At 38.5% G+C, this 12,125-nt stretch overlaps 1 protein-coding gene across 1 annotated transcript in view; it reads left to right on the forward strand.

Moving 5' to 3' along the window:
* Positions 1 to 12,125, forward strand: part of LOC119897873 (transmembrane protein 65-like) — a 38,524-nt gene that overhangs the window by 7,398 nt on the left and 19,001 nt on the right. The window contains exon 3 of the mRNA XM_038711893.1: positions 7,401 to 7,445. Within this exon, the coding sequence (XP_038567821.1) occupies positions 7,401 to 7,445 (45 nt within the window). The remainder of the gene's footprint in view (positions 1 to 7,400; positions 7,446 to 12,125) is intronic.

The raw sequence follows: 12,125 nt of genomic DNA on the forward strand, positions 1-12,125 counted from the left end.
ACATAGTGATGCGGATAAGATATGGAAGTAAAGCTGGTACTACAGTCGAGCTGTTTTCTGTGGGAGATGCAACTCCATGTGTGGTTGACTTTGAGTTTTTCACTTTGCAAACCTATTAATCCAGCTGAAATGACAACTGTCACCGGCAGATTTGATTACCTCCCGATAGCTAGCTAATTAAGCTAACTTAGCGCCATGAATTGGCTCAAAACACCGTCTCTGACAAGTATTACCCTCAAAAATAATCTTTACCCTGAAACTGAGAATCACTGTGTTTCATCTGGCACCAATTAAAATGTTATGATTCAGAAGATATGAAAGTAAGGAGCAAAATCCCTGCATACGGTTCTTCTTTGTGAAACCTAGACATATGGATGAATCAAATTGAAATCAAGGCATGAATCAAATTACACAGACACCACAGAAGCCTATTTAACATTAACGTTATTATGCACAGCAGGATGTGTTTGATATTCAAGGTGGGTTGTGAGCCTGTCCGTTAGATCATGAGGTCATGAGCTTCAGAGCATAAGAGACAGCGATGGATTATTTTATGGGGTTTTTTTTCATGGGACAATATGACCTCTAAAGACAACACACATACTTGCTTTTTGTCACCACAAAATGTTTTCTTTCATTTCTTTACCTCTGTTGTCTCCTCACTCATCTATATTTTCCCTCTTATCTCTCCTAATGTCATTCTGTCCCTCCCTTTCACCCTTATATGAGATGTACCGCAACACGCTACACATCACACCTCCCCGTTTTCTCCTTGGTTTGTACATGGGCCCCTTAGAGGCTTCTGTAACTGACCTTGGCCACCATGGCTGCTGATTTCACTGCAGCCCCACAAGACTAAAGTCAGCATTTTAGTAGATACCAAGGTTACTATTTCTTTCCAGGTGCATATCTACTGCTTTGTGTTAAATGCTCTATAGAGCTGAGTACAGCAGGGTAAGGCAATAATTCTCTGTGTTCATCACTTTCACCACTTTTACATTATACATAGTCATTTGATCCAATGTTATTATAAACAGAAGCAATAAAAGTCAGGAAGATGGTCTGTACACACCTACACAGAGGTAGGTAAAATAAGTGAAAACACCTGTGCATGTGTTTCTTTACATACCATTGATCTGACAAATGACCAATTGATGTCTGGGCCCAGTTGTTCAAAAGTACTCTGATTGGATTTCGCTTATTGGATTCGATCAAATCTTGAAAATCAGTTGTTCAAAAGAAAAATGATTTTGAAATCGGATCAGATCACCTAATCCAATCATGGTTTTGATCTGGATCAAACCTTCAGTTTGTGTTGTTCAAAACCTTTTAGTAGGATTGGGATCCCTTTGATCCAAAAAATCAGGATCATCCTGATCCCAACAGAAGGGTGAATTTTTGTCATGTCATAAAACTTTCCTTTTAATTTTCCTAATAATACAACATTTTTATCATGTAGTAGCCTATATACACATTTATTTATAGTTTGCACTTGATTTGTTTAAACTTTACGGTGATGAAGTAGACTTTACCTATTAAGCCATTCAGTACAGTAAAGAAATAAATAATCTATCAAACAGCTGTCAATATCAAACCAAAACTGTCACTTATCACCGTGCATTAATTACAAAGGCACAATCATCAGAGATGAACCATTCAAGTATTTTCTAAGCATTAGTGTTGCTTATTGCAGGTCCGTTCAGTGCCTCATTCTGAGATTGCCTCCTAAAAGCTAAAACCTGTTCTCTGAACTCTGAATGATCTTAATGTGAACTGTTGGACTATTGGATGACACATGCTCAAAATATCCACAATGTATCTGTGAATAATGTATATTTGTTTTTTTTTAGATTTGTTGTGGGTCAGATGGGGGGTCTGACTGTTATGCATGCAGTTAACTTCACTTTAGTTACCAGGATTGAGAACCATTACTGTGAACTAGAGGGCTACAGGATTTGGATCGCCCTGGCTACAAATATGTGTTGAGCTGTTACTGTAATATAGGTGCAAGCAGTTGATATATATCATTATCATGGGATGAGTGTTCGATAAAGTTTTATACATATATATTTGGTGTTAATATTGGTCTTAACAATGTAAAATGCATGGTCTCTAAGGAACCTCTCTGTGAAGTGTTACTAATGTGCAGGGGAAGTCATTGTAAACCATCTATAGTATGAGTTATTTTAGGTAGCCCGCTGCTCAATTAAAAATATTTTCCATTGTCCTCTCTGCTTTGTCATTTCTACAAATTGGCTGTAAGACAGAAGCAAGCCTACTTTCTTCTTTCCTTTCTGTCTCCTGAGGTTTGCCATTTGTCAGGGGGACATTTTCAAGGATTTGTGGTGTTTTTTTTGCTTGTTTCTGTGTTTGGTTTCAGTTCCTCCACAGCTGCCTTAATTGGCACTGGGGGAATCGACTGGCATATTTAATACTCTACCTGCCATGTAGAGTTCAATGAACTCTTAGGGAAAAAGTACTTTAACTACACAGTTAGTCTTCAGTTTGTGTGGTGTCATGCACCAGTGCTTTGTGTTTTCTTCTCACGGGTATATACTGACTGCTTAACTGCTATTTTCCATCAGCAGACAAAGAGTATTTTTAAGTTGTGATATGATCTTTAGAAGTCCTCCAGTAGACATGTAAAGGGGAGGAGATGGAATTGGAAAACTACATTAGACTACTATTAGTTCTAACAAAATATAATTCAGAAACGTTTCTTTGAGTGTTGCTTTTCATTATGTTGTACTTCATGAAATATTTCGTGCTTTCTAAATCTCATCACCCGTTCTAGGACAAATTCATTTCTGCTAGAAAAGGATTTTACCCCCCTCAAATATTTTCCCATGTGATGTTTACTAATGGCTGTCCTGCCCATTGTGGCCCACATTCTGTGTGTGTAATTTCTCCTTTTCATTCTCATAAATCACTGGAGAATAGTAAGGTGCTGTGCGCTTGATGAATGGCTCTAGGTTTCTGTTGTTCCCTTTTTGCTGAACTCTATTGATCTCGCGCGCGCACACACACACACACACACCCTGACCTTAGGTTACGCATTTGCAGATAACAGATAATATGCTATAGATACAAATAAACATGCTTTTACCCTCACAGACCATGACTTCATACAGAGGTCTGTGTTGTATCAAACCACACTCAAATAATGGGAATCTCTTCTCTGCGTGATGAGGTGTGCAACTCAAAAATCCATAAAAGCCTGAGGGAAAACAAGGATGTTTCATAGTTACATTTGCTAGAGAAAGCCCAAGACACCAACAGGCAGACACACACACACACACACACACACACACACACACACACAAACTGCATTGCTCTGCTGGTCAGTCCTGTGATGAAAAATGCCCGTGCAATTGTTCTGGTTACCCCTATAACACCAACACCTGCAATTGCAAAAAATGTTATTGCCTCTGTTTATTTTTTAATGAAGAGGTTAAATGGACCGACGGACATTTATTCATCTTCAATGAGTTTTGCTGAGAGGGAGAACTTGGCTTTCGGATCCCTTAACAGACTTCTCTCCAATTTCCAAACCTCTGTTCACACTTCAATTTCATTCTGTACCAGCACCAAGAGAAGTGTGGATTAAGCCATTTGTCACAGCAAAACAAAGTTTGACCAGCTGGAGTGTAGCAGATAAAGTATCAGATAAAGCACATTAGTTGTAAAATGCAGAAGGAATCTAAAGGAATGGCAATGTCAGTTGGTCAGACAGTCTGCTGCCTTGGTACATACTGATATATCTCAAGTATTGGATGGGCTGCTATAACATTTGGTACAGACATTCCAGCTCAGGATAAATTGTATACACTTTAGTGATCCCCTGACTTTTCATTTAGCTCCATAATTGGGTCACATTTTTTAATTGTCCATTATTTTGGTTTAGGACCATGTACCTGCATGACATTCCCATCAGTGTTTAGTTATGCTATGTAGCAAATGTTAGCATGCTAACATGCTAAACTAAGATGGTGAACATGGTAAATATGAACCTGCTTAACATCAGCATGCAAACTGTCATTGTGAGCATGTTACCATGTTTATGCTAGCATTTAGCTCAAAGCACTGCTGTGCTTAAGTAGCCTAAAGCCTCACAGAGCTGCTAGCATAGCCCCTTGTCACTTTGTGTCCACTTGTGTCAAAATGCTGCCTAGATACAGCCTGATTTGCATGTTTTTCATCCACTTGTTAAAGGGTATTTTGTAGCCTGTGTGTAGAAAAGTGTTGTTGCTGACTTGGCAATGAACAGTTGAAGATCTGTGTCCAAACTTGTGACATATCGTGTTTTCTGTTTATCTGTAAACACAGTCTTTATCAGATGCCAGATGCATGCTGTATGCTATTCTGCAATAGGAGGATACAAAGAGTAGACAAGAATGACACATGGCTACTTTGGTATTTAATCATGCTGTTGGTTAGCTACTTATCACAGTAGCTATAACCACTGCCCATTAATTTTTTTCTGCACTCCTGCCTGTTGGAATTTAATTCTCTCGAGACAGCTACTGTGGGGGATTTAAGACACCATGCAATCAATACTTTATATCAGAGGAGTTCTGTGGGCAATAGGCAGTCATGTCAGCTATCACAGTTCTAATAAATGGCTGGATGAAGCCCAGTGGATTGGGAGAGAGAAATCTTCAAGGGATTCTGTTTCTCGTTAATGGGTTTTTTCATGTGACTAGTGATGAGATGGTGATTCAGCTGCATTTTCATTTGGTCTCATTCTTTTTAAGTGATGGGGAAAATATAGCAGGAACTTGCTTCTGCTTTGGGGCACACATGGTGTATTATTATCGCTGTCATATCAAAATTGGACAGATTAGAACAATTTATTAGATTGACCACAGGCCTTTACTAAAAAGCATTTTATTTTATTTTTAACCACTAGTTTCTGCGGTTTATGTTGCTAACCCTTAAATCTTACTAGTTCTTTTTTTTTTTTTTATCTTGTAGAAAAATCACAATTTAAACAAATGTGGATGATAAAAATGTAGAACGTTTTATAATGGCACAAAATTAGAAGATGCACTCTGGAAGGAATTATCTGCTCTAGTCTTATAAGTTATCTCAAGCTTGGACTAATGTTGAAATGTACAGCTAAATGTTGCGCATATTCACGGATGACTAGTGATTTGTATGGTATCTCAGACTAATAAATTTTGTCACACCATGTACTATGGAGGGCTAAGAATATGCACGTTTTCTGTCCAATCAAGAACTACATTAGGTGATTCCAATGATTAGTTACCCTTGTGATGATTATAAAAAACCCAACAACACCTTTATTGATAAGTATGGAGACGAGTCCTCTGACAAGGCTGACAAGGTTGGAAAGCAAACCAATTGTTTGGATTACATAAAAAGCACCACAGAAGGTACAAATAGTTTGACACCACTGCAGTCACCTCAGTAAATGACTAATTTGATTGACCTTTATGTGAGATTCATCCATCTGACAATGGCTTGGGGTGGGGGGTGGGTTGGGGGTACTGTAATTGTACTTGTAAAGTCACGTCCAGGTTACATCATAAACAAAAAAACATTGGTGAATCCATTCAGGTTCACTGTTATTGATCACAAACGTCTTTATTGCCCATCCCTAATATATTACACTCCCCCAATGCTGTCGCACGCTATAACCAACACTTAGTGACTGACCATCCATCACTGTGGTTGATGAGGCTCATATCAACCGCATCTAACGAAGCTAATATTCACTGCAGAATATGCATGAAGAAAAGAGGCAAAATGAGCAAAATGATTTCTTTCTGGAAATTTCAAGTCAAAAATGTTTTTCATATGCAGTGGGTAACCACCTCAGTTTAAGTTTTAAGGAAAACATTATATCTTTTGGCAAAGTTATGTTTATGAACATACCAAAACAAACCAAATCTTTGTTGACACTAAGTATGGTATCACTGGTTAATAACATCCATATGATTCTAGAGCCTTACAGATAATAGGGTCATATGACTGCAGAGACTAGTTCAGCATCAGCTGTTTCGAGGCCAGTTTTAGTGAGAGAAGTTATGTGGTTGATGCAGCAGTGCACTGACAGCATTGGCTCACGGATGAGCACAGGAGGATCATTGAAAGCCTTTAATTAAATCCTAAAACAGCCCCTGAATGAGCGATAAATGGAAAGAAATGTGTCCCGGTGGGATCTTCATCTCTACTAGTTTGTTCCCATCTTATAGTGTGATTGCTTTTGATTTTTTCTGAGAGGATTTTCTGAAACCTGTGAAATGAGGTGAACAATTGTCTGTTCTTGTGTCGGCAACATGAGATGTGGCTTGAACTGTAGCACAAAACCTGTAAGGTGACACGTAGCACTGAAAGGTAAGGAAGATTGAGAAGGAGATGGATATGGTTTGTGATGTTACAGCCTAAATTTTAATCATTTAAATTGGGTCATTTTGCCAGCTTACAAAGTAAATGTATCTATAAAGTGATAGAATTGTCAACATGTATTGAAGATGGTAAAAACCCACAGACATGTCATTTTAAATAGCCCAGAAAGCAAATTTGGATTTGGGCATTTGCTCTCATCCTTACTTGTCGCACAGTCAGTGGGAATTGCACATCAGGGATTGCAAGTGTGTGTGTCTGGGTGTTAGTAGAAGTGGAGGCACGCTCTGTATACAACACCTGTAAGTGATAATGAACAGACTTCATTATGTGGACTAATAATTACACTGACCTCCAATGAAACAAATCTTATTTCACAGAGCCGTGATACCAACATAATCTTACCTCTTGCTTCAGAGACCGGTCACTGTTGTGTTAGTCTGACACTTAATCGCAGATAGATGTTACAGCTCGTTAACTTCCCAGTTTCCCTTTGTCCCAATGTAGAAAAATTGTGATTTGATCTCAGTAAAGTAATTTTATTTTCAGCAATGTGATTTTGGATGATATCACATTAAAGCTGTCGATATAAAGACAGCAAACAAATGTCTCTAAACACCTTCCACCTCGTCCTCCCTTTCAGTGTCTTTTTGTCACTGCTCACACAAACACAGACACTCCAACTATAATCAATGTGCTAGCAGGCCTCCTCTGGGCCCTGATTGGCAGCAGTATTATCATTTTCTGGCGTCTGTTTTGCCCTCATCTGTGTCTCGCTTAGGGGAGGTGGCATCGAGGGAGACGCTCTTTGCACCTCTTCCTCTGACTCCCTTTTATCCCCTTGACACATTGCTAAAACCTTCTCCTTCTTTAACCCTTTCCTACTCCTCTCTGTATCCATAAGGTCGTGACTGATAGGCTTTGCCATTTAGGAACTGTCTGACATGTATGCTGACTTTTCCCCTCCATAGAAATACAGGCCATAGGAAATACAGATGCTTTATAATCCATATCTTCTTCTTCTTTTTCAGGGCAGCTGAAAATCGCACCACCTACTGCAGCACAGCTAAGATACGGTAAGAAGTCTAATTTAGTGTAGTCATGGTGCTTGTTTACATTTTATGTGTTTCTATGTGTTTCTGCTCATGGAGACAGATGCTTGCAATGAGTACACTGATTTGATTTGACTTTTAATATTGTAGCACGACAGCCTGGATTGACATCCCTCGTTTAACTTTCAATCAACCAGGACAAGTTATGCAGATCAGTATTAATTAACATTAATGAGAAGAATATTGTGGTTCATCGTTGCCACTTTGTTTCTATGGTCTCCCCAGAGGAAAGGGCACACATTGTGAATGGACCTGCTTAATGGGATTATACGTTTTCCATGAACAGATATTGCATTAGCTATTGCTCCTGAGCCAAGGATAGAATCAGTAAGAAAACAGTCTAATCTGAATCTAAGGTACCAGACAAAGTGTATTCATTAAACAGAGGAAGGGCAAGTGAGAAGAGACTAACACGAGGTATGTAAAATGTAGAAAAGAAAAACAGCAACACAAATTAGTTTCAAACAAGAGTTAGTTTAAAAATGACAGGCCCAAACTTAGATATTTACTTCGGATCATGTTGCCCAACATTGTAGGTCACTAGCAATTCAAAGCTCTTTGTATTTGATGCCAGGTGGTAATAGGTTCCAATCAAATGTAGAGTAATGTTTTGCAGATAATCTCTCAATAAAAATCGGTCGCCATACACTCAGACATATGTAATCCACCTGCTCAGGTACTCAGTTACTGACCTGACCTCAGAGAGGATGGAAGGCGTGCTGGTAAAGCCAACATACTTCATATCAACTTTGTCTTTATTTATTTCTCAGTATTCATTTAACGGTTAGTTCAGTTCAGTTCAGTTCAGTTATCATTTAAAGCTCAGTGTTTCTCTTGTCGTTGTGCTGAAATGTTTTTCCTGCTTTGGTGCTATAGCAAATCTAACACAGCTGAGTGAAACTTTTTTTTAAAAAGAACCATTATGTCAGCTGGCTGTCACTGGAGCAACAGTGTCGAACACGGCACTCGTGATTTTCCTCAAGACAGAAAAGTCTTTGTGTTGTGTCTGTTGTTGCTTTGCATTTCTCCTACTGTGAGTTACATGTGTTGATGACTTCCATGGAAAAAATTTCATTCCTTTTCATTACTGTAAAAATACTCTCCTAAAAACCATGAAATGATCACTGAGTGGTGAAAGATTTTTAGCAGACTAAACTGAGTGAGTGTGAATGTAATTTGGAGCAGAAGTTTGCCAAACAAACCTTGGTCTCATTTATTCCACTGAATCAAAAAATTATCATAAATGTCTTTTTCAATATGACCATTTCACAAACTATTACGTGAAATTATACCCATTTTAATTTTGAGACTTCTGAGTCCGAGCAGTGGTTCTGAAACAGCTTTTAGACCTCACTCTCTTCGCAAATAAAGCTAGGCTAGGCAATTCATTTCAAGTATTTTTTGTTAAATTTGTTCAACAGAGATATATGCTCCTTCAACTATCTCTGATTCAGCGTTGCAAAGTATCACTTCAGTCTTTAGAAAAGAAAATCCTGCATTCTGCTCTATAAATCTCAGTTGATAAATAATACTTAAGTTTCAGTTCCTCTTGACCTTCAAGTGTTTTAAACAATTCATAAAACATATGACTTCAATAGATAATGCTCTGCCCATTCTGTGTGCACAGGTGTGGGACAGTTATTATCTTGTTAGAGTGTCTCTCAATAATTGACAGTGACATGTGTACAATCTGTCACATTTTATTCCACATTCAAGAAAAAGGAAAAAATGTACATGCATATTTAAGTTGCACATCTGATTAATGAAAACAGCCTTGCAGCTTGCAAGTCATTGCAAGTTGTGTAATCATAAATACTACTTGTATCCTGACTGCACCTTAAGTAGAAGAATCCCAAAACTCCTTAAAGTATGATATGCCATGGTATTTCATCGTCCAATCATTTGGGGGAAATTTGCTGATTAAATACCCACTATACTTCTCTTCTAATAAGTATTTCATCAATGTTTGCCTTTTCTATGCCCTGAAACCTAAATGATGAGATGTCATGTTTCTCCTTATGGAGCTGTTATGTTCACTATTCTCTGCTTAATGAATGCTATATTACCAAGATGAGATAGCCCACACGGACATTTGATCATGTAAATTACATGAGAAGTGGAGCATGTTATGACGTCATTGATCTTCCCTGTGTATGGGTGAGTAAATTAGTTACCTTCAGCTGTATTGTTACATTGGGCACATCCTCTGCATTTGTAGTACCCATATCGAAGAGGTTTCAACAAAGACTGTGGACTTTTCTTCACTTCACTTGTTATATTTGTTGAAATTCCGGCAACAAGGAATATATCAAAAGCTCTGACACGAAAATGAAAATAATCAGGTATATGTGGCTGTTGCAGGATTGTAATAAGCATGGCATCCAAGATATTAAACACCAGAGCATAGAGAGCAGATCCATGACCTCTGTACAGAATAGGACCAAATAGTCACAGTATATAGTTTGGCCTGATGATTGCATTAAGAGAAAAGATAATCATGTTTACACACCTAGCACTCCCAATAGTGAATGACTCTGATCACCCTCTGAATCATCACTTCACATCACTGCCATCTGGGCAGAGATACAGTACCTTTTAAATGGAGGAGAGCTCTCTGCAGCAGGAAGTTTTGTCCCCTCAGCATTGAACCTCACTGACTGTGTAGGAATGTACTGTATTTATGGGAACTCTATGTATTGTCTTTATCTGTGTGTTACTATGTTTAACTGGCTTTGAAAACAGATCTCTCTCTCAGATAGTAAAGTCTAAAGACTAAAATCAGTAGTGATAAATTAGAAAGAGTAAAAGGGAGACCTAGTTTTGCTTTCTAAGCGTTACCCTAAGGTTGCCTTTTTTTGTTAAAATTACCCTACCAACCATGAAAAATTTCCCCATACAGCTTTACTTTGCATCACTTTATTAGCAAAGTGCAGTACCTATATAGTCAGGAGTCCAAATTTTTATTTCCTCATCTGATCTGCACATTTGGTAAAAACACTCAACGACACTTTCTCATCAAAGGTTTTAAAACATCCTGTTAAACAGGTTTAATGTAGCCTGGAACAACTGGGTCCAGGGGAGATAAGGGGTACCCACTGGGAAATAATTTGGTGATCCCTATCATAAAAGCTGTTTGGAGTTTGGAATGAGCCTTTTAGTTCATGGTCAGCTAAAAAGCTGTGCTGGACATTAAAACACAGAAGTCATGTAACCTATCGTCACTAAATTGCGCTGGTGAACGGGGCTTTTTTTGAAAGGATACTAGAGAGAAAAGAGACAAAAGGTTTATCAAATGTCAAGCATTTTCTGCACAGAGCTCAGTGTTAAGAAGACTTGTTAGATTTCACTCTTGGGTCCACATTTGTTATTTTTGCAGTCAAGCATACAAACCAAACACCAGGATTTGTTTCTACAGGTCTCAGTGCCAAGAGATGGAGTGTTCTTCACAATTCGATCAAAGTTGCCCCTGGTGTAGCATTAAAGTAAAGTCTGTGTTTAAGATTTGAGTGAGTAGGTGTTTTGTGTACTGTGGCCCAAAGAGCAAGATTGAACATTCTTACTATGTACTGAAGGGGAGCTGCAGCAAATAAGAAAATGCAGGTATTCAGCCGTGGTTGTGCTCAAAGCAAATACTTTTCTGCCGGTTAGTTACTGGGCTGAACTTCACTTGAACTTCAACAAGAATAGACTAAAGGTCCCTAGGGCAGCAGGTCACATTAAAAATGTATTTTCACAGCATCAACATTATATTGAACTGTATATCTTTTCTAACCCCACACACAGGGAACACTTTTTATGCATATAAAAGGACAATACATTACTGTGTGTATTTACATTCTGAGCCTTTTAGGTCTGGAAATGGTGCTGCTTGATATTTACGACCTTATTTACACAAAAGGCCTGTAAGGTGGCTATAGAAATAAGATATTAGTTACACACTGACTTATGGTATTTTTAGTATGTACTTGTGGATTACATGTTACTGCCTATTCAGTATTTTAACTGTTGCTACTGTAACACTTCCTCATGTGAGACCAATTTTAGTTCTTTATATTATCTCATGGTCTCATCTACCATAATTTAGATGTCTTATACTCTATTCTGTCACAGCGTTTACAGGGTGGGCCCAAACGCAGGACACAAACACAGGAGTAAGGTGCATAAAAAGAGGGTTTATTCATACCAACTTGCAGGGATAAGATGGAATGGAGAGGTAGTATGGCTAAGAGATAAGATTGAGGGTTGAGGAGCGAGGCTGGATAGCGTCATCTGGTGACAAGTGGGAGATGAGCCAGGATAGATAAACTGCTGAGAGGATGTCGTGATGGACTGCAGGTGTGTGCAAGCTGAGAGACAACAAGATAATAGCCGATTTGAGTGCAGGAGGAGCTGGGCCAGGAGGGGAGACTGCTCCCACACACAAACCTACACATAGAAAGAGAAACACTGGGATGGGGAAAACAAAACTGGAGGCCTGGCTAGGGCCATGGCATATTGAACCCACAAGGTTAAGATATTGGAAAAATATATAAACTGTTTCAGCAAAGCATGTACCAAAGTAAATATTGGCACAACGTAGATAAAAATAAGGCATTAAATGCATCAGAAAATATGAACTCTTAGCCAAACATAGCTAGTTTATAA

This window comes from Micropterus salmoides, unplaced genomic scaffold (genome assembly GCF_014851395.1).
Source record: "Micropterus salmoides isolate LMB-PRFRI ecotype aquatic unplaced genomic scaffold, ASM1485139v1 Ms_hic_scaffold_11, whole genome shotgun sequence".
NCBI classification, from domain to species: domain Eukaryota; kingdom Metazoa; phylum Chordata; class Actinopteri; order Centrarchiformes; family Centrarchidae; genus Micropterus; species Micropterus salmoides.